This window comes from Lutjanus erythropterus, chromosome 9, assembly GCF_056507025.1.
Source record: "Lutjanus erythropterus isolate fLutEry1 chromosome 9, fLutEry1.hap2, whole genome shotgun sequence".
Lineage (NCBI taxonomy): Eukaryota > Metazoa > Chordata > Actinopteri > Lutjaniformes > Lutjanidae > Lutjanus > Lutjanus erythropterus.
In genome coordinates this window covers 7,821,454-7,845,074 of record NC_139325.1, presented here as the reverse complement: position 1 = coordinate 7,845,074, position 23,621 = coordinate 7,821,454, and the positions used below count along the sequence as shown (strand labels likewise).

General features: G+C 39.6%; 1 protein-coding gene across 1 annotated transcript; it reads right to left on the bottom strand.

Moving 5' to 3' along the window:
* Positions 1-678: 678 nt before the first annotated feature.
* Positions 679-21,475, bottom strand: wdr26a (WD repeat domain 26a). Its single transcript, XM_084726007.1, has 14 exons — positions 20,791-21,475; positions 17,670-17,769; positions 16,230-16,286; positions 14,256-14,392; positions 13,085-13,182; positions 11,917-12,073; positions 10,880-11,018; positions 10,637-10,777; positions 7,559-7,678; positions 4,851-4,996; positions 3,983-4,061; positions 3,768-3,897; positions 2,862-3,056; positions 679-1,792 (listed from the first exon to the last, which is right to left on the bottom strand). Exons 1-14 carry the CDS (start codon positions 21,084-21,086, stop codon positions 1,770-1,772), a joined length of 1,818 nt encoding a protein of 605 aa, XP_084582133.1. The 5' UTR covers positions 21,087-21,475; the 3' UTR covers positions 679-1,769.
* Positions 21,476-23,621: the final 2,146 nt, after the last annotated feature.

The window sequence follows — 23,621 nt, the reverse complement described above, 5'->3', positions numbered from 1 at the left end:
GCGGGACTACACTACACAGTTTTTTGGAAGTGTTAAGCATACAAGGGCTGCAACTAATGATTATTTTAATGGTTGATTAATCAGTCAGTGATTTTCTTGATAATAGTTGTTTGTTTTAAAATGTCAGTTAATGTTGGAAATTGTCAATTTCCAAAAGCTGACAACCCAAAAATATTCAGTTTACTATCATGAAGGAGTAAAGAAACCAGAAAAAAATCATACTGAAGAAGCTGAAATCAGACAATTTAGACTTTTTTCTTTAAAAATTACTCAAACTAATTAATCAAGTATCAAAGTAGTTGGCAGTTAAATTAATAATCAATTAATCATCACAGCTCTCGAGCATGTAACTAGATAAATGAGACTTTTTTAAAAGTGGGAGTGCCATCAGCTTTCAACTTCATTTTGGAATAATCCAACATTCTTGTGGAAGCAAAACAAGGCAACACGAGGCGAGTCACTGATACACAATTCAAGTTGGGCGTCAAGTGCTCCTTTAGTTTAGTTAGCATGTGACAACTCAACTGAGAGTCGGCCCAAGCTTTCTGCATCACTGATCAGTTTTCAGGATTGGCAAAACATGAATCTTGATTGGCCGATAATGGCGACCAGTCAAAAGTAAAAACTATGGTGTATGGTTGGATGAATATATTGGGGTGAGGGGGTCAAACAGACACATTGTTGGCTCTGGTCTTTTCATGGGATTTGTTGACAATATGAAACTCAGAGAATAAAACCAGCCTTATCAGTTCACAGTTAAGCTGGGAGCTTCTCTTTCAGCAGATCTACTTGTAGTAAATAAAAAAACAAACACAGTGAAAAAATGAAACTTAGAACATGTAACAACTAAATCAAACCAAAAGAACTTCATATGCAGACTGTTCATGTGCAGAGAGGGATGTAACAGGCTGCAGTGAAAAAAGGTCAAGAGTGAACGCAGAGCAAAGCTGTAACAGCAAAATAAAGAGGCATGAAGGAGACTACACTCAGATCATCCACATGAGAAAAGGGTGAAGCACACATCAGCTGCTGGATACTGTCAGAGGGCAGCCCACCACTCAGATACAACAGGACATACTGCAAGTGGAAAACACAACTTAGCCATCGGATATATTGTCCTGTGCAGACCTATTCCACAAGCTCATCAAACACTAGTCTTTGTGTGGCTATAAGCAGGAAAGCTGAGGGAAAATGTATTCTGTGTTTAAAAAAGTCAATATAAGGTAGAATTTTGCATTTAAAAGATACTCTTCAGGTGGGTGTTACATCCATCAAATGTTCTGTAGGTAAAATCTCTTCAGGTTCAGGAGGTGGAGGAGGGAAACGTCTTCATGTGAGCAGCTCACACACTGGACCGAGGGAAACTAAGAACACACAGCCTCCACAGACGCTGCTACGTCACAGCCTAGCACGAGTCAGTGAACTACTCATGAATAAATAATGTGGTAGATAATAAATAAGTGGAGGTGGGTGGTGGTCCTGGATGGTGCTGAGGGATCAGGTCCAGGCAGGAGGAGGAGGAGGAGGAGGAGGAGGGGGAGGAGGGGGAGGAGGAGGAGGAGGGGGAGGTGGGTCAGCCCAGCTTCACCCGGCCGGCTTTGCTCTCAGTAATGTGATGAGTCTGACATCTCTGTTTGTGACATCCTGATACTCAGCAGCGCTGGCCCCGCCTCCAGAAAGCAGCTGTCCAATCACCAAAACTTTCCCCACTTCATCCATTCAAGTGTCTACAGAGTCTTAATGCTCCTCAGGTCCACAGCAGCAGGTCATCAGCTGTCCATGCTGCAACATTCTGACAGGACAGGAAGAAGACACGGATGTCAGTCGTCATCAACATCATCATCATTAAAAACATCATCATCAGCAGTATCATCATCATTAACATCACAGTCATCATCAACAATATCATCATCATTACACCATCAACAAAATCATCATCATCATTAGAGGTGGGAATCTCTTGGTACCTCACGATTTGATTCTGATTCAGAGGACTACAATTCAATGATAAAATGATCTTTGATGGATCAATATTTGAAGCTTTTAAGTCAGGGGTTACCACTTGGATTGTATCGTCTGCAGCTGGTTACACTCAGCCATCCTCACCAAAACTCAAGAATGGTTCTAGTTTAGAAGTAAACATGATGTACATGTCACATTTAGGGCACATTCTTGGTTTTCAGTCTAAAAAGTTAACTTTATTAATTAATGAATTCATCAGTTTGAAACATGATACCATCCTCTGTCTGTATGAGAAAAAAAACTGAGGGATAGGGGGAGGCAGAGTTCTCCGCAGTGTTAATGTTTTGTCTCCAGCAGTGGAGAGCAGTCTCTCTGCTGCACTGTGGGCTCTGGACGGAGACATCGCTGTGCAGGATGCAGAGTGGACACAGAGGTTTGAGGTGAAACAGACTAAACAGAGAATGATTTTCTTCCACAGCTGTGCTTTAGGATGTTTAATGGTGCAATGTGTGCCGCTCACTCTGTACAGCTGATCACTGCTCTGTTAACATCTTGACAACATCATCATCATCATCAGCTTCATTGTCATCCTCATCAACATCATCATCATCGTCTTCATCATCAATGTCATCATCATCACTATCAATGTTGTCATTACCAACAACATCATTGTCATTGTCATCGTCAATATCATCGTCATCATTAACATCAACATCATCGTCGTCATCATCAACATCATCCTCCCCAACATCATCACTGTCAACATTGTCATCATCATCACGATCTTCAACAACATAATCATCATCATTGACATCACCATCGCTGTCATCATCATCTTACTGCAACTTTTTCCACAACAACTGAACTAGTGTGTTTAACACTAGTTTTCATGTTCTTACCATTGAGTCCTTCTGCGTCCTGGACATCCAAAAAGGGGGCGGGTCCCCAGATTCGGACGGTCCCGTCATCAGAGGCGCTGGCCAGCAGTCCGGGCAGGACGGGGTTCCAGCTCACACAGTTAACTGTGCGGGTGTGACCAGTCAGCTCTGCGATGGGCAGCTCACTGCGCCGGTGCCAGATGTAAACTTTGTGGTCTGACAGGAAATACGACACTTCATCAGGTGATAACACACTCAGACTTAAGGACAACTTCAACTGTTTCACGAATGAAAATCTGTTGACTCATTATGTGAAGACTTCTCAGGCTGTAATTCTGCTTCTCCAGGCTGCATGAAGGTGAACGGACACAACACTCACTCAGAGATACTGATGCTACATACCACTATGATGCTTACTTTTACAACCTTTACATTTATTCTTAACATGCTTGACACACATGGCCACATGTAGGGATGAGTCACTTAACCTGTTTCACAATAAACCACTGTATAAGTCCTGATGGTTTGTATTATCATTACAAATTTCAATTATCAAATTATTAAATCAATGTTTGATTACTGTGGACAGTAAATTATGTCAGAGTGAAGCAAAGAGAATTTCCGCTCTTCGCACCACAGGCTGCTCCACTCATTGTAGTCTGCCATGTATAAATCCCATAAATAAATAGACAAAGGAAATGAGGCCATTTCAAATCACTAACATGTTGGTTAGTAAAATGATTTCAGTGCTTTTTGAAAATTTTAACAGAATTTGAATAATGTTTCATCTGCATGATGTTTTGTTGAGATTTCCTCTGTGGCTCATTGTTACCCATAACACCTTTCTCTGTGTGGCTTTGTATGGATGTTTATGTATGTAATCAAATAAGCAGAATCAACTTTAGACTAAACATGACATTGTCTTGCCTTCACTGCCACTAGCAATGAAGTCCTCATTGTGCCCTCCGAAGCAGGAGTGGATGGTGTAGAAGCCCTGGGTCACTCCTTGGTACTTCCTCACCAGCACCCGGTCCTGCAGGTCCCATAGGTGCACTCCCTATGAACACACATCATTTAATGAGACACGTTTTAAAAGTGTTACTGTACCAGCTGAAATATACTTTCCTGTGAAATGTGCTCACCTGAGTGGCAACATTGAGCAGAGCTAACCTTCCATTTTTGGACACAGTGAAAGACATGATAGGGTGGTCCTCCTGCACTCTGCAATGATACAACACACAACATCATCCACACGCTCAAGAAATTTGATTTGTGCAGCTTGATACAGACTGGTTGTGTAAAATCTGGTGAAGAGTATGGAAGAAAGCCAAAAACTCGAGGTATGATAATACCATGATAAAATGTCCACAATATGATATTTATCACAATATTGAAAACAAAGAAAAATTGCGACTTGAAAAAATGTTTTTTATGAAATTGTAAATCTGATGTACATTTATGTACAGAATTTCTGTATTGCACAAAGTGACAGAATAATGAAGGAAAGATCACCTCAAAGTTCTTTATTGAAAACAAAAAAAATGTTGTTAACATACTGTCCCCAGCAGAGGACGGCACCACTGAAACCATCATTATCCACAACACTACACCATCACAAGCCTTTTGATATCAAACACACTGCACCAAGTTATAGTCATTCAAGTGTTGTAGTGTATTGATTGGTTGTCAGCTTGTTTTTTGGGGCTGGAGTACAGTGCTCCACTCCCCTGTCAATATAATGTTATTAACAACAACAACAGCAAAAAAAATCACATCACAACATTTTGAAATCTGTGAATCACTTAAGAATATAACACTCATGATTCTCATGTGAATTACATTTTTCTTCCACCTCTAATGTTTTCCCGTTATTTTGGTACAGAAATAAAACTACTGCAGGAATAATAAGAATCCAATAACTGCCATTATATGCATGTTCCTTACAAGTGAACATAAAAATTGGAAAAGAGGGTGTAGAGGTTCCTCAGCTCAGTCAGGGTGTTAACTTACATGTTTCTGTCCGTCAGGTCCTCAAAGTTGTAACCACGGATGCGTTGGTGGGTGTCTGATGCGAGGACGGTCCGGCCGTCACTCAGACACCACAGGCACTGCACCCGAACTCCTTCCCATGAGTCGAGCAGGTTTCCATCCAAGTCCTGGGAGTCAGGAGGAAACAATGCACTGTTTAAGTTAGCCCGTGGTCAGCCGAGTCAGGTGCTGACAAGATGGAGATGGCCAAAGTCACCACACTGAGCTTCACAGTGACTCTTTGAGAACCTAACCAGTTGATTCTACCAAGCACGGCACACCTGCGCCACGGTTCTGATCTGTCCTCCACATGGCTGCAAGTCCCACCACAGTGTTTCAGCAGCGGAGTGTTTTGCCCACCTGATTATGTTTACTTGCTCAGATTTTGTTGATTAGGTCCTCTTTCCTTGCTCTTTGTGCTTCTATCATGAATAAGCAGGCTATGTGGCTTAAGAGTTTCTTTTCCGTCTTTATGACCGTGAGTCTGCATGGGCTCTCTTATTTTGAAAATTAACCGGATTTCCCCTGCCTTTCCTGTGTCTGACTTCCTGCCCACTCGATCTGCTCTGTGCTAATTGATGTGGCATCCATTAAAAATAGACTTAGCGTGTATTTGAGGTGGAGCGTAGCGGAGAGCTCCTTCTGGGATGTGCCGAGAAAGTGGGTGAGAACTCTCCTTCACTCACCACAGTCATACATATTACACCATATTTTCTACATTCATTTATTTTGATTTAATTTATGATTTCTTTTGTAATACTGCTTCACTTAATATCCCAGGTTAGTTTATGTTTACATCAAAGCACAGGAGTAAAGTAAAGTCAACAAACAGCCATACGTTAGTTTCAGTTACCTTCATTATGTGGCAGGTTTAAACAATGTGTAATTTAGAGCTGCTATGATTGATCGCTTACTTAATCAATTGCCAACAGTCCTTTTTTTTAAGACAAATTCAAATTCTCTGATTTCAGCTTCTTAAATGGCTTCTTTACTCCTCTCTGTCAGTAAACTCAACATCTTTGAGTTGTGGAAGAACCAAGACATTTGAGGATGTCATCTTGGACTTTGGGAAACACTGATCAACATTTTCTGATATTTTATGGTTCAAACAATTGCTCTATTAGTGGAGAAAATGATCAATGGATTAATCATTTATGACAATAATCATTCCAGGAAAGACCTGACAAATAGATAAAAACTGAGCCAAACACAGTGGAGGGTTTTCTTTTTCCAGGAATGTTTCTGTTGTTGTTTGAAGTATGCTAATTAATGTGATATGATGAAGTACATTTTACAGAGCCATTCAGTCCTGTAAGTGAGCTTGTTTATGAGCCCAAGAATGTTATTTGATTCTGCTGTGTGTCTAGTTCTCCTTAAGTTACTGGTACTGGTTGAACAGCTGTGAACTGAACACACTTTACAACCAGTTGTGGTTTGGCTCCTCAAGAGGAGAGATGAGGCTGTGCTGCCATTAACACGTGCCCTTTGTTTTGAGTTATGAGGAGTTCATTTTCCTTACATTGCTTTTGTCATTTTTGCCTAAATTACACATGTAATGGGGAGCACTGTAAATCAATTTTCACCACTGAGAACTACCTTCCTATCAGGGCATTAACATTCTTATTTGATAGAAATGTCATGATGTATATTAGACCTAAATGGTTGACTTTATGTCAGGTTCAGATTTTAATGCTCTGCTGTGTCACTCTGACTCGTCCATGTATGATTCCCTGAAGCTGTTGTGGGAGTGTGAGCTCTGCTGAACTGACCAAAATCTGCAATAGGATTCCAAAATGCACCTCTTCTATACATGAACAAAACTTTTAATTTTTTTCACAGGATTTATTATACACCTATCTACACCTAAAACGTTTCCCAACAGTTCAAACCTCTATTTTTAAATGTAAAATATGTAAAGGTATGTTTTTCCATGTGTTCTGGTCATGTACTTTGTAAAGAGTTTCAATCTGTAATTCAGGTTACCAGCAAATGGTTCTCAGTGACTCCTTTGCTCCACTTGTTGCCCCACACCTCGGACCATTTCTTTGATAAAGATGCCAAATTTCTGTTAACAATTCTTTTATTTTTAGCTAAAAAGTAAATCTTGCTGCGATGGTCTGCTCCACAGGTCCTTATTGTTGACATGTGGATATCACAGATATCAGCTGTTCTTCTTTCAGAGAAATTGATTTATGATCTCAAAAAAAAATGGACAGGTTCTGGCAACTTTGGGAACAACTGCACTTTTTTGACTTGCCTACCCCAGGAAGGCAGTAACTTTTTTTTTTTTCAATTTATTTAATGTTATTATTATTTTTGTTCATATTCTGCAGCATGCATTCTTTTCTGGTGGGACTTTTCTGTTTGTATATTTTATACTTTTTATAATTTTTTCCCAAAATGTCTTTATTTTTTTGTGTGTTGGGTGGATTTGTCTGTTTATATATATGTATATCTTTTATTTTAAAAAAAAGAAAAACAAACAATAAAAACAAACATATTAATATTGACACTAGCATTTATGTGTTTAATCACAGTCTAGTCATGTCATGTAGTTTACAGCTCAAAAACACAGGTGTGCAGTACCTCTTGTGTTTGATGTGACTGAAGTGAGTGTGGTGTGAATGTGTGTGATGGTCAGAACCTGTGAGCACTGACAGTACGGAGTGTGTGCTGTGAATCATACTCACACACTGGTAGAACTGGCCTCTCTGGCCGCCGGTGACGAAGCGTTTGCCATCAGGATTCCAAGCCACGCTGGTCAGGCTATCCTCATGAGACTGACTCATCTTTGTACGCAACTCCCCCGTCTGCACAACAGAGCCAAGGAGAGAGAAACAGGACTGAGAAGATCAGACACCACACACTCTACCACACATTTACAAGTTTCAAGTTCTTTGTCATCTTTTACTGGCTAATACTGTCCTCCCTTCAGGTTTGGAATGATAATTAACAGACTCTTTTCATTCAGAGGGTCCACACAACAGAAACTAATAGAAAGTAAGTACCAGGGATAGGAATCAAGAACCGGTTCCAGTTGAGAAATGGTTACAAATTATGCAATCCATCAGATTCGTATGTCTCTGAGCTTATCGATTTCTTTTATCAATGCCAGCATGTTGCTGACAGTTAAATCTACACTGAATCTGAATCTACTTCTACACTGCTGAAAACTTCAACAAGGAGACATGGCAGACAGGAAGAAAACATTGTTTGTTGTGATGTCTGTAAAATGATCATGTCAAGTGAGGGTGGAAACACCTGCATCATCACTGAGAGTAAATATCCTGCTAGAATTATGCTGGTGCCACAAAGGCAGACTTTTTCTTTGACTAAGAAAACCTGAATGAAAATGAATACTGTACAAATATTCTCTCTTTTTAACCCGGTTTCAGTGATGACAGACAGACTGTTGTTAAAACTCTGAGGCAACAGACAGCTCAACTCAAGCCCATCAGCTTTCTGCCGGCAAAGCCCTGTCAGTAGAGATGCGCCGATTTCAATTTTCTTAGCCAATTCCGATTTCCGATTTTTTGAAGGGTCTGACCTACCGATTCCGATTTTGGCCGATTCCGATTTTCGGTCTTTCTAAGAACTGTAATTGACAGCATTCACAAACATTTTTGCAACTTTTCTTGTAAAAATTCAATTGGATGTTCATAATAAGATACTGACAATTAAATATTCATTAAATACTATTTAAAAATTCTCCAAAGTCCTCCAGGTTACAGCCAGGCCTTATTATAGTTTTATATTAAGATTATGAATCGAGTGAATGTAATCTCGCAAGATCATGGAATCTCGTGGGATTTTGCGGGACACGATTTCACGTGATCTCCTGTGGAAGCAGAAATAAACAAACCAGAGACAGACGCGCTGCAACAGTTTGCTGCAATAAAACTTTGCCGTGAGAACAACAGACACAGAAGTTAAACAAGTCTGGGTGAGAAAACCTGCCTGATTCCCAGTATTGCCGATTAATTGGTGCAAGTCTACCTGTCACACTTGGTGTACATGGAGGGCACATGAGTTAAGAAAGAGTGACTGACTGCCATCATGCTGCCACAAAATTTGTAGAAAACTTATCAGGAATCAATAACGGAATTAATAAAGAATTGGACAGATTAGCTAAATTGATAATGGCATTGTCATCCATAAAATCTTATCTATTCCCCTCCATAGTAAGCAGTGCTATTTGTCCAAAAATTGGAGTCATTCCTTTGACCATAAAGAATCAGCCTGGAATACAGTTTGTGCTCAGACTGTGACAGATGGACAGGATGTGACAGCTGCTTGTCATGAAGAAGATGGTGGGCTCTTTCTAATTTGAGCTAGCACTGCATGGTTAATGGCACATCAAACAGTTGTGATTTTTTAAAATGATTTTCTTCATTAAAAAGCATGTAAGTCAATACTTAAGTATCTGTATCTTTATTTTTCATTCAGAGAATTAAGAGGTCCAGACAGACTGCACTCAATACTCAACTCTTTTCTTTCAGAATGGTGCTGCAGGGATGAATAACACACAATGACAGAACACACAGAGTGGAACTGTGCCTCACACTGGAGGCTGAACAGATCTGGGGTCTCATTTATAAAACAGTGAGTAGGATCCATGCTAAACATCACTAAAAGTGTGTGTGTACAAATCTGTTCAGGAGGCAATCTTTAATTGATAATACATGTATAGCCTGTATTTATAAAATTCATTTAGTAACAGGCAAGTACTTCAGCACAGGTATTTTGTCTGATTAGCAGGCCAAAAGCTTCAAACTGGTATGTTTGCATCCTACTCTGTGTGCTTTGTCAGATTAAAAAGTGTGACAGTGATCCCACAGTATTACAACTGTATGTAACACATGGAAAAGTTGGGTGAACAAATGCACTTCCTCCCTCCCTCTCTCTCTCTCTTTGAATGAGGGAAAATAAAAAAAACCCTGGTACTGTCCTCTTATTCTTGTCTTCTCCTCCCAACACTTGTGTAGCACTGCAACACACTGTTTCTGTGTGGACATCACGCACATACGAGCCACAGCAGGTCAGCGAGGTGTTCACAGGTGCGCAGTGTCCTACAGGGTACAAGACGCCTCCTTTTTGTCCTATTTCTATCTGTCAGTCATTATTCATAACATGCCACGAGTTTCTTATAATTGGTTATTTCTTTATGAGTGTAAATATACAAGCATTTAAGTGCTGCATAACCCTGTCAGTCAGGAATGTGATTTTCCATGTGGGTTCTGATGATGCACTGATGATGCACGGTGACATTCACCAAAACTGGCCAATCAGAGTTATCTGTCAGTCTGTAAAACTGCATGTTTCCTCCTCTTGTTTTTTTTTTTGTAAAAAGTCACACTAACTGCACCACGACTAAAATGCAGCAAAGTTTCTTTCTTTATTTTGTTCTGGACCAAATGAACTGGACTACAGGTGTGAAAATGCCCTGGGTATAATGATTCCTCTCATATTTATTTTCTACATCCTGGCCTTTTCTTTTTTTCTTTCAGGACCCTGTCCATCAAATATAAGTTTATAAATGAGACCTCTGATGCACAGGCAATTAAATTTGTACACTGATCAACAAAAAACATCACTACACTTCTTCCTATTATTACTAGATAGTTAAGAGAAAAAAAAGAACAGAGAAATATAGAAATAAAATCATATAGCTGCAACGACACAGCTGTGATTGGCCAGATTGGCCATGAATGATTTTCCTGAATGAGCTGAGTCAGGTAGGAAGCTGATGTGTGTGTGAGAGGTTGTACCTGTACATTCCAGAGCCACAGCTCAGAGCAGTCATCAGGACCACAGGCTATCAGATAAGTATCATCAGGGCTCCATGCCAGGTATGAAACGCCGTAAGCATGACCCTCCAGAGTCTTCATCAGCTTCAGCTGCTGGGTTTCCTGTCCACCAGCACACATACCAGTCAATTATCTATCTCTCTCATGCAGCACACCCACTCACATTTCCTGCTCCAGTGAAATTCACGAGAAGTAAATAATTACCGTATCGACGTGCCACACAATGACTGTGGTATCTTTAGACCCAGTTGCTAGTTTTGTGCCGTCATTGGAGAACTTGCAGAACCAGACTTCATTGCAGTGTTCAGTGAGAATCTGCTGAGTGTAGCATGGGAACTGTTTCCTAAAGAAGAAGAACACACACATCAGGCTTCAGAATGCAAAGAAAACACAAACATATTTCTGATCAGATTTCTGGTTTGACAAACATCTTATGTGACTGGTTATGATGTAGTTTAAGCAATCTCATATTTATTGCAGACTTAATATCACACCCATTAAAAATGAGACAACCCTGATCTGACTGAACTTTACAACCCGTAACTTATACGCTATTTGTACACAACTGACTTACATGACAATAACATGCAATAACTCAAGTGCAAAATGTACCAAAAAGAGAGCAGTATTATTTATATACACTGTTATATATTGTCATTTAGGGTACATAATTCTTGGCATTAATTTCTATTTCTTCCATTTTTCCAAGATATAGTGTTCTATATGTATATGCACATATTAGCTACTACAGATTAGAAAACAAGGCACAAATCTTTTTATATATTATTGTTTCTTTCTATTTTCTTGTATATTTTAGTAGAATGTAAAAATATAATGATTTTCTATTTTCTTAATTTCTTTTTCTATTCTTAAATGGGAGCACCTTTAACATGAGCAATTTCCCCCCAGAGATAAATAAAGTATTTCTGATTCTGATATTTCACTCTCCTCCATGTTTTCTTGTCACTCTCTTCTTCTGAGGCAGTTTGCAAATCAGCTAAAGGTTCATTATCGCCACCAACTGTTACTTTCATGGTAAGACATGGTGAGCAGTCCTGCTGCCCACTTTGTGAAGCAGCTGGATTCATGAGATCCCAAGATCACATGAGAAATAATATTGCCAAATCTCTACCATTGGACACATTTCTATCATCACACAGTAAATATGTCATATCACCCAACCCGACTTCAAACCAAAACAAAAATGGCCCTGCTGTGGTACAGTATGTGGGGGTTCCTACCGGCTGCAGGCGTGGTCCAGCAGCAGGGACACGGAGTCCAGTCCACTGTCCAGTTTGGTGTTGTGGTACAGGCAGCGCTCTCTCTGCAGCTCCACTGCCTGCTTCAGCAGAGTCTGCAGGCGGCGAGGAGGCAGCATCACTGACGGAGGCAGGTACGCTGCACACACATTAAAAGATTCTATTACAGTAATACAATATTTGCAGAAATCACAAAGTCTGCCACAATAAGCTTTGGATTCTATTTGACTCAGGGGTCTATGATTGATATGAGACGATATCATATGTTCATTTAACACATTCAGTTACATTTAGGAGCCCTGCGATGAACTGGCGACTTGTCCAGGGTGAACCCCGCCTCTCGCCCAATGTCAACTGGGATAGGCTCCAGCAGCCCACGACCCTTACGGACTAAGCAGTTACAGAAAATGAATGAATTAATGAATGAGTTACATTTAGGTCAACCGATGGCTGAACTGTCAAACTAGACATTTGTGACACAGACATACCACAGGAATTTCACAACAAGTTAGTATCTTAAAGATGATGATATATCACAGATTTTTATTTAATAGAGGATTAATTAAAGTTTACATGATCAATCAAATTTTTAACAACCAATTAATTGATCATCGATTGATCATTATCATCTGTATACCAGAATATTAATAGTTTTGCCTCACTGCTATCTTTAAATGTATTTCCACATATTTTCTCCTGTGATTTTGGCTCCTTATTACCCTGTTACATACATTTCAGTCAAATATTACTCGGGTATATGCATTGTTACTTTCAAGCTACTAGCTGTTTTTTACTCTGGTAATTACAAGGTATTACTTATTTTTACCTATTTATTATCAAACTCTTACCCCACAGTTACTATGTTATTATTGAGCTGTAGTATAAAGTGCTACCTGAATCATATCTATATAAAATGAAGACAGGAAGCAGATGCTAATGTCATGTAGGAAGCAGCTGCAGGATGTCAGAATGGGCAAGAGCAGGAATATTTTCAAACACCTATAGACGAGAACAACCCATTACTGTTAATGCTGCTGCTGTAAAGTCAACATACAGACACACAGAATATGACAGTGACTGTGCCAAGTGTTAACACTGTACAGTGTTAGTGTACAGGATCAGTGTGAGCTGTGAATCAGATCGCACTTACTCTGGAGCTTGTCCAGCAGCTTTGTTCGGGACGCCGTGCCTTTGCCTTCCCACTCCGCTTTGGTTCGCAGGTCCTCTGCATGACTGCACATCAGGTACCTTCAAACACACATGAGGACATGTTCACAGCTACTGTCACACACACTCACCTGCTCTCAGCTTACACAGATGTAGTCCTTTGTCAGCGTGTTGATCTGGGCGTGTCCTGTCATGCAGCTCATGTAATAAAGCCTCCTCCTTTACAACGACAACGCCTTAAACAGGCAGGAAAATCAAGCTGGATCTTCAACGTAAGACCAACACTGCTATCATTTTGCTTTTCTACTTATCATTGACCATGAGAAGTATAAAGCAAAGTATGTACTAGGCCAGCTCTGAAAAATAGTTTTTGATTGTTTTCAGTGGTATCAGAGTGAAGAAAATATACCAAAGGTACCAACTAAATATTACACATGAAGCTTTACTGGTTTTTATGGATTTTGATCAGTTTGGTCCACAGTGTAGCACCTACAGGATTTATATTGAAAACTTCTCAACAATTAGAAAAAGTATCATGTCAGCATTTTCAGTGATGCAGAAAGAAATCCAGCTTTGCTGCTACGTCTATTCTTCAAACTGTGGGAATTAAACATGTTTTAATAATAATTATAATTTAAAACTGTAATAATAATCATCAGGAATGTCATCATGGTTTATCATGTAACTTATTATTGTTTCATCCCTACTCCAGGATTGAAAAATACCTAAGTAACCCTGTAACACAGGCTCCATGAGATGGAAACGTGATGGACATCCGTAACAGTCAATGTGGAGTGCATTTTAAACATCTGTGATGGTCTTGTTGTTTCAGAGGGTTTTCCATCCTGCCAAACATGGAATTCTGAGGGACTTTTTTTTTATCATGAAATTCTTTCACAAAGGTTACTGACAGCTTCAGTGCTGTTTTAAAAAGCCCTGTCAATCAAAGCACACACTATAATCACTGCTGTTCTTCTCAGACTGCCAAAACCATTTCTACCAAACCTCAGACGGATCAACACATTCGACTGCAACATGAGAAAAGCAAAACTTGAGCATAAAAACAACAAGCAACACTTCAAATTCTAAATGCAAAATAAAAACCCAGAGTGAGTCTAGCCAGAGTGAGCCTCCCTGTGTGCTGGTGAACTGACCCGCTCAGGATGTGGATCCGCTCTGTGTTGTACTTGAGAGGAGTGAGCTCGGCTCTGAGGACCTGCAGGGCCTCCAACACTTTCCCATCCTCCAGATACTCCAGATACTTTTGCTGCAGCAGCAGGAACTTCATCCGCTGTATGGGAAGACACAGAGAGGCCAAGGCCAAAAATAACAGAGGACATTAGTCATCACGAATCAAACTGTGAAACCTCTTCTTTCTGAGCACCACAAGCCTGGAAAACACTTACAACTGATTTTACTGCAAAGGTGAAAATTTGGTAACACTGTCGACATTTTCATCTTGCTCTGTCCATCAATGTCTGAAGTGATCGGCCAATCACACAGCTGGCTCTAACTGGCAGACTTTGGAAAAAGGACATTTTGAAATAAAAAGAAAATAATTAAATAAACTAGGGTTGCAAATTGTGAGCACTTTCCTTACTCAATCATTGGTGACACAGTCATTAACAAAAAAGAATTAAATTCTGTCAAATTTATCAGTCCTTACTTCCTCAATCAAAACTTTATCTCCACAGCAACATACTGCATATTGTCTGACAGCATTACATAGTCTATGAAACATATAAAGATGTAAAGGAATGGCCTACATATTAAATGCATATACTTGAATATCAGATAACATTTGGAGCGTGCTTATAAAAAATAATCTCTTCTATTGTAGATCTTTTTCTGGTAGTAGATCAATAAAATTTTACTAAATTGACCAAATTCTTAAGGACCAATTAATTTATGATCGATTAATTGTTATCATCCCTAAAATAAACACAATCTGCAGTAGACTGTGAAAAGAGGTATCATAAAAACATTTCAGATTAATAAACTGAGCTTTAAAATGTCTTAATTAATCTACAACTGTTACATTTTTGCACTTAATTCATATAATTATTTATTTTATAATGTCTGATCTCTTCATCTAATTTTAGATTAGGGACTCCATGACAGTACAGCTAATTCTTCTTGACAAAACTTTACATCTGTACAACATCTGGACTGCCAGACATCATATTTTGATTCGATTCAATTCAGGGGCCTGAGATCAATATCATTATAGCATCTGTCCATTTAACTCTATCAGTTACAGTTATTTCAACTCACAAAAACCTGATTAGAAAATGTTATGACAGATGTCTTCCAGACGTCCATGACACAGACATGCCATGGGAATTTCAAAATAAACGTGTGCCATAGGATGACTATATACATAGATATTTTCACTTTGCGCTGATCATATTGGAACGCTGAACATCACATCGATATATTGATCCAGATAGATGTATTCTTACACCCCTACTAGATTATCAACCACTCAGTGGATACAGCTGTCCTGAGGGCCTTCAAGTCTGACAGCCCTTTCATGAAAAGGGTCCATGTGTAAAAGTTAGATCAATAATCTTTATACTTACATGCAGCCAATTTTAGTGGAAATGCCTGGTAATCAAATCACCACACAACAGGCAGAGCAACATAGAAAATGGGATGGAGGCTTACTGGGGGCATCGCAGCTCATTTTGCCTCCGTCAGACACACTGAGAGAAGCTGCCTCTCTGTTCTGGCTGAGGCTCATCCTTTGTGTTTAACATCTGTCCTGCTCATTTCATCTTGTGTTCAGTCTGTCTACGCTACACAACTGACAGAAAACTCTTCTCACTGAGATCATGATCGTATGTGTCCCCCCACTGCTAAACTGTGCAAAAGAAGTGTGTTAAGACGGTGCAAATCATTGAATCATGTCTTGAAGTGAGGATTTAAGTCAACTGATGTGGTTGCTTCAGTGGTTGTTCTGTTTGATGGTTTCTCTTTTTCATTCTGTGGTTCTGACAAAAATGTTTGAATTTAAGTGCTAATTACTGGTGGCTTCTTTTTTTGTCCCCACGATCAGAGCTTTGAGCTCATGGCTGCTGTGTTCATGCACAACACTGTCTGTCAGTGGTCTAAGGATTGCCACTTACCACTATAGCACTTGGAGAATGCATCAGTGCCTTCAGCTCATTCAGATCACTCTCAGCCTGAAGAAAGAGAGCAAAACAGAATAAATAACACAAAGTGAGGTGTGATAAACACATTATAAGACAAACACTAAATGACAGAGATTTATTCACACAAACAATCATTTTTAGCAAATGAAATCCGTATGATTTCCTCTGCTTGGTCTAAACACAGTGCACAGATTACTGTTGGGAAATACGTTGCCATTTTACAGTAAGACTACCCTTTTAAATGGATTAAAAATGGTTTATAATTAAGTTGTAACAACTTAGAAATCATTAATAAACTATTATTAACAAGTGATATACTGATCTCATCAATGTTAGCTCACTATATGGTAAAATCCAGTTACTGCTACTATTGATTAATTTTCCTAATGAGTTTATAACTGACCAAAAGGAGCCTTATTGTAAAATGTAAAACAGTGCATGTTAAAAATGTTGTGGTAAACAATACTGTCAAAGCTTTAGTATATCAATCTGGTCATTTGATGCCAAATTAAACTTTCTGACTATTACGATTTGCTGCTGGTGCTTAAATGCAGTAACTCTGAGATTCCCAAAGTGTGGGACATGGCCCTTGGGTGGCTGTTAAGGTGCTGAAGGTGGGTCATGAGATGTCATTAACAATAAAGTTTAAGATTTTCCATTTTGCAATTAAGACCAATGACTAAAAAATATTCATAATTCTGAATTTGCATTTTATGAAGGTAATCAGAAGTATTACAACAAAATCATGGGATTCAATTTACATGCCATTTTTCATTCATCTGGCTCACATTAACAGGTGTTAATGACCCCTCACATTAACACTGAAACAAATCTCAGTCAATCTGGAAACAAACCAGTTTACAAAATGTTATGTTTATGTGGATGGATCATCAATTTGCACTGCATGGCCACATGCCTATATTCTCAATGAATTGTTCTGTTTATGAAATAACAAAAGTAGAGGGAAATAAAGGGTCTTAGTCTTGTGTGTTGATCACAGTTGTACTTAAAGGTTTTGGTGGGCTGCAGAAGATTTTCAGATTTCAAATTGGGCTGTGGCATTCTTAAGTTTGGGAATGGCTGCAGTAACTTGTTAATAAGTCTGTGATGATGCTGACAGGTAGACATGCTGCTGATTGGATGAGACAAAGGCAGCTCAGTAAGTCATGAGATCTGAAGCTTAACACTATAGATAAATGTGGACTCGATAAATGTGGATTTGGCAAGCAACATGTCATATCACACGTGCCCTTTTTATCTAATGCGTTGTAACAGGTCATTATCGATTTATAAAATGTTTACAACCTATTTATTGACCTAATTATAAACAACTTTGAATCATTTATAATGTCAGTCTTATTGTAAAGTGGTACCCAAAAGACTCCTAAGAATATGGATTTAACTTGGTATCACCTTGTCCCACTCTCCTTCCATGACATGGTTGCGGAACTTGGTGGCAGAGGGGTGCTCCAGTCTGCAGCCAGACTCCTGCATCAGGAGGTCCACCGTCTGACTGTAAACAATGTACACAGCAGAATACTAATCAATTCACATCAAGATCAGTGACCTGGGAATGCCTCAGCACACAATAATTGGAACTCTGACATGTGCAGTCTTGTCATGTCAACAGCTGATGAATAACATATTATACAAATATTGACCATGTGATGCTGTGCAGCGAGTGGACCGAGCCACATGTTGGATTTTTAGCTCACTATCTTAATATCTACACAATCTGTGAGCAGTGAAAACGGAGATGAGGAAAACAGGTGGGTTGAGCAAAAGTTCATAATGCTTTTTTAACTATTTAATTGACAGAAAATGAATCATCATTTCATCAATCATCATTTTCATATAACCGTTTAAGTAATTTATTTAAGGGAAAGTTCACCAAAAAATCACAGGAGTCTCATGGGCGTTGCTGAATCTTTGTTAAGTATTTAGGTGAAAATCCTGGTGAAAAAATACTGGCCTCTATTAAATATCTTTGTCACAAGTGTTTGATAACAATATTTTATGAATCATCCCAAAAAATGTGTTTAAATATTCTATATTTAGTACATTATATTCTGTATAAATAATATTGACAGATATATCAATATCAGATTTTTTTAAGTCCCCCAAAAAATATCAGTCGGGCTCTTCTCTGAAAACTGGTGATTACACACAATGAGACATTTTAAAGACTAAAGACCAGTGCTATTGGTAAATGTGGTCAACTGAAGCAATTAATTTTTCAGTGCTGCCTCAAGACTGACTGAGAAAGCGGAGTTCTCCCGCCCATGGAGCCATGCCAGCAGTGACTACATGTACCAGGATGCATTGCACTTGAACTCATGATGCCCATGCCAGTGTTGTTTTGTATCACCACCACTGCCTTTAGCTGTTACTTTGCTGTACATAGTGTTAGGTAACAGAAATACACATCTAACATGGCCCCTGGCTACCCAGAGGAGGAGACAAGAAATCCAAACTGAAGTAGCCTGTACTTTTTCCTTAACACCAAAGACATCACTGTGATATCACTCTATGTGGGAAGAACAACACATTTTGCAGCAGAAGAACAGAGCATCATATAGCAATATAGCCGCTCTAAATATTTTCTTGTTTTAATTAACTACATTTACACAACCACATGAAAAGTAGTGAAATGTCTGAAGATAACAACAAAACAAAGCAATTTAATGAGGTTTGGAAATACATATATGTTGCCTTATAAGCTTTAAAACAAACATAACTTGTGGCAGGGCTGAGAAGGGAAGGATGGACTCTAGTGTGTGTTTTGAATGTAGTGTGGGGGGGGTGGGGGGGGGGGGTGAGCTGGAATGAGAAGCATGTAAGTTGCATGTAAGATGAATGAATAAATGAATGTTTTGTATCTTCTGTCTTGTGTATGTTAATGTATAGACGTATTGATATTTTACGTTGCTTGACACCATTAAAGGACAGGATGTGCTATGGTAAAGCACATAAGTAAAACCTCAGGGTGTAAAGCATGAAATTAAATAAAGATAGTAGATAGCGTTAGGGTATACTACACAGTACTGTATGTACCCACAGTATATAATGAATGAATGCATTTGGGCCATGAAAGGTGGGTGACTTCAGTTTAATTAGGTTTTCCCTTCATTTGACCCATACCTCTAACATGTAAACATATTGATCCTTTCCCACAGAGTCCAATTACAAAACCTATCAAAGACAAGTGAAAAGTGGAAAGAACACATGCCAAACTCCATTAAAAAAATAATAAATCAGGCAATTTTAAGGCAAATTACTTTTGCCAAAACTTGAGGATGGTTTCTTATTCACCCAAAAATGAAAATTCAGTCATTATCTCTGTGAATATTCTCAGTCATCCAGGTCATGGCATTCGTAGCAAGGTTTGTTGTAGGCAACTGGACTTGATAAGAGTACTTGAAGACATTTCACCTCTCATCCAAGAAGTTTCTTCAGTTCTGACTGACTAGTTTGAGAGTCCAGGTATTAAACCTATGTAACTCTATCAAGTCCAGTTGTCTACTACAAACCTTGCTACGTTCAGTCATTATCTACTTGCCCTCATGCCAATTGAGGGTCAGGTTTAGTTTTTTAGTCCACAAAACACTACTGGATTTTGACAGGAAAACAGCATTGCAGAATCTCCCAAACAATGGAAGTGAATGGTGACCAGTTTTCAAATGTAAAAAAAAAAACAGCAGAATAAAAACATAAAAAGTCTCCCTACTACTCGTCTGGTGTAATCTAAGAAAAAAACAAAAAAACAAAAAAAAACAAAACAAAAAAAAAAAATGGTTGCCGTTTGCACAGCATTACACCACACACACCAAGTTTGAACGATGTGAATGGGCATGTCAATGTGACTCCAAGCTAAGGATCTTAATGAAGATTTAGGCTAAAAACACAGTGAAAATGACATTTGATGTTTTTATCTTGTTGTTTTCTTACGTTTGAAAACTGGTCACCATACATTTCCATTGTTTAGCACATTCTGTGACACTGTTTTACTGTGTGTTGTGGACTAAAAGAACTAAACCTGACCTTCAATCGACATGAGGGTGAGGAGATAAAGACTGAATTTTCATTTGGGGTGAACAATCCCTTTAAGGTTTAGGAGTAATTCTTCATATTGGCCACCAACCTACATTTGATTGTAATGACACACTCATTGTTTACTGACCTCCAGATAACCTCTTTAAATTCCATCAAAACATTCAAACCTGTCTCATTCCCTTCACTGTCCCTCACAGATGAAAACTTCTTTTCCAGCTGGATTGAATGGAGGCCACAGAATCTAACATGTATTGTTATTTATAATAATGTGAGCGTGTTGCTGATTTAGAGGACAGCAACAAACTGCCTCATTTTGTGAGTTTCAGTTTGTTATCGTCCCTGCACTGGAGAGAGAAGACAACATGTCCACAGGTCATCATGACTGCATCATGGATTTGAGTGAGATAATTCATGTGACAGCTGGCTGTCCAGGCTCTCTCTGAGGACACCGTCCTGTGGCTGGACTGGTTCGATCACTTACTTGAGACCAAGATCGTGTAGATGCTGTCCTATGAGCCTGATGACGTCCTCCTCAGACTGAGACAGACGCTTCTTCTTCTTGACGCCGGAGTTGGCCTCGGTGCTGTTGCTGTTGTTGGACGCAGGCTGGGCTGTCACTCCGTTGTTGTTGTTGTTGCTCACAGTGTTTCCATTGTTGGACACTGACAGCAGTCCGTTGGAGTGAGACACCCCGGCGGAGGACGACTCACCGTTCTGCGCTCCGTTTCGGCAGGACAGTTCTGAGTCTCGGTCCTGTCCTGCCCCGTTGGCCTGCATGTTCGCACGGTTAATGCAAGGGACACAGTGGAGACACAAAGTAGTGGCAGACACAGCGGGACACTGCGGGGAGAACGACAGCACCGCTACAGCCGCCGACAGGCCCACTGACCCAGATGCAGCCCCGAACTGCCCTGCTCCTCTGCGGCCGAGGCTCCGTGTGTGTTTGGCGGCGGCGGCCGCGACGATAAGCCGGTTTTCAGCTCGGAGGACGAACGAACGGAGGCCGGAGTTACTCCTACAGCCGCATTGTCTGTTCTTCGGTGCTGTTTGTCGCTGTCAGGTCCGTTAATGCCGCGGTGAAGTAGTTGGGTAGAGCTTGTTATTGTTGCTCTCAGACAGCTGCAGCCCTGTTATGGGCATACGCAGTGACGTCAGCGGAAATTCCTTCACGTCTTCTTGCGCTGGCTGCGTCGCCGATAGGGGGCGCGCGCTGTCCGCCTCCATTTTTTCAGGCTTGGCCTAAAGCAGGGGTGTCAAACTCATTTCAGTTCTGGCGCCACATACAGCCCAGTTTGATCTCAAGTGGGCCAAACCAGTAAAATTAAAGCATAATCTATCGATTATTCTGCCGATTAATCGAGTAATCAGATAAGAAATATTGCGTGTTCTGCATTTTTTATTACTTTTGTTTTATTTAAGAAAAATGGTAATATACAAAAGAGAAGATAAGACAGGTCTATTAAATGAACAACTATAAATTGCTAACGTATACATACTCAGTAAAGTAACTTTACTTTTATTATGGATTTACTTTTATTGTATTTACTTTACTTTAGCACAAAGGTAAAAGTAAAGGTAGTAATGTTTGCAGAAACCACAAACAGAAGATGGAACAGTCACCAGAATGTTTTGTTCACATGTTGAAATCACAACATTTTTCTTTTGAAGCAGGACAGACGCTCCCAGACCACCAGAGGACAGGGGACTGGTTTACCAACATGCCATCTTTTTCTCCTCTTACGAGTTTGCAGGTCTGTATTTAGTCATCAAAAAATACCAATAAGGATACCATTAAAGTACAACAACAGCAATAAAAATGTTGATTTTTCAAAAAAGGAAACAATAACATGCAAAATATTTAAATTGTAATTAAGTAAAAACACTAATACCACGATGTAAAAATACCTAAGTTAAGAATGTGAGTATTTTTTCCATCACAGCAGGTCAGTGATCAGTGTTTCAGTGACTCTCTGTAGATCAGTGAATAGTGTTTTATTTATGGCGGCCCGCCACATTAAAAACTTTGGCACTACGACGTGATTTTCTATTTTTGGAGCTGCGCACCTTTTTCGGTCGTGTCCAGAAGGTAACTCTTTATTTGCACAACTCTCGCGAGGTTTGTGTTCGTTATTTCTACTAAAATATCAAACTCGCGCGATCTTTCGCAGGTCAAAGACACAGGTTCTAGACACGACCCTCTATCTCTCTGTCAAATTAATGACAGCAGACTGTCTGTAAACAGCACGATATTACACTCTGCAGTGTTTCACACAAAGACTTTATTTGTGTGGACACCCAGGTTTGGTTTGTCACCAATTTTGGCATTTTTTTAAAATCAGTCCGAGAGGACGACGGTATCAATGATTGATTAGTGATCAGTCTGCCCTCCTCTCCTTCCTCACCTGTTCACTCTGCTGTGAGAAGGTCTGAAAGTGTCTCACAGAGAAACACAGACTCTCCTGTTTTACATATAGGCCTCTTTATACAGTTGTTTAATTTTATAAGTGCATCTGGTTGGTGTCGATGTCATTAACCATCATGTTAGTTTCTGTTGTAATAAACTCCGTCATTAACAACAGTCTCCTCCACACGCAGCTTCTCTGCAGTTGGTCTGTGCGTTTCCTGATCAGCTAAACCAGCGGCGGAAAGACTAGAAAAGTTGCGCCAGTTAAAATAGAAGCGTCCCGTCAAAATTTAAAATCTCTTAAGAATTTAATAGCTATAGGTTCGGGTCCGTATAGAACAACGTGTGGATCCGGACTCGGATATAGATAGTATTGCTCTGACTGGGATTCGTACCCAGGTCGACAGTGTCGTAGTCAGTAGCATTAACCACTCAACTAAACAGCTAGCGGGTATCGGCTATGCATATATGTATAGATATATACATGAAAATGAACATATATGTGTAGCAGCTGTTTAGATTAGTGGTTAATGCTACTGACTATGACACAGACGACGTGTGTATACATACATATATAAATACACACATATACACACGCATTGTGTGTATACATACATATATACGCATATATATGAATACGCACATATATATACATGTTCATACCTGTACCTATGTGTAGCAGCTGTTTAGATTAGTGGTCAATGCTACTGACCATGACACAGACGCCCCGGGTACGAATCCCAGTCAGGTCATACAATCTATACAGTGAGGGCCCTTAGGCAAGGTCCTTAGTGTGCTACGAGCCCAAACCACCAATGGTGAGGAACATGTATGGGGTGTGTATACATACATGTTCATCTGTGTAGCAGCTGTCTGTACAGTGAGGGCCCTTAGGCAAGGTCCTCAGT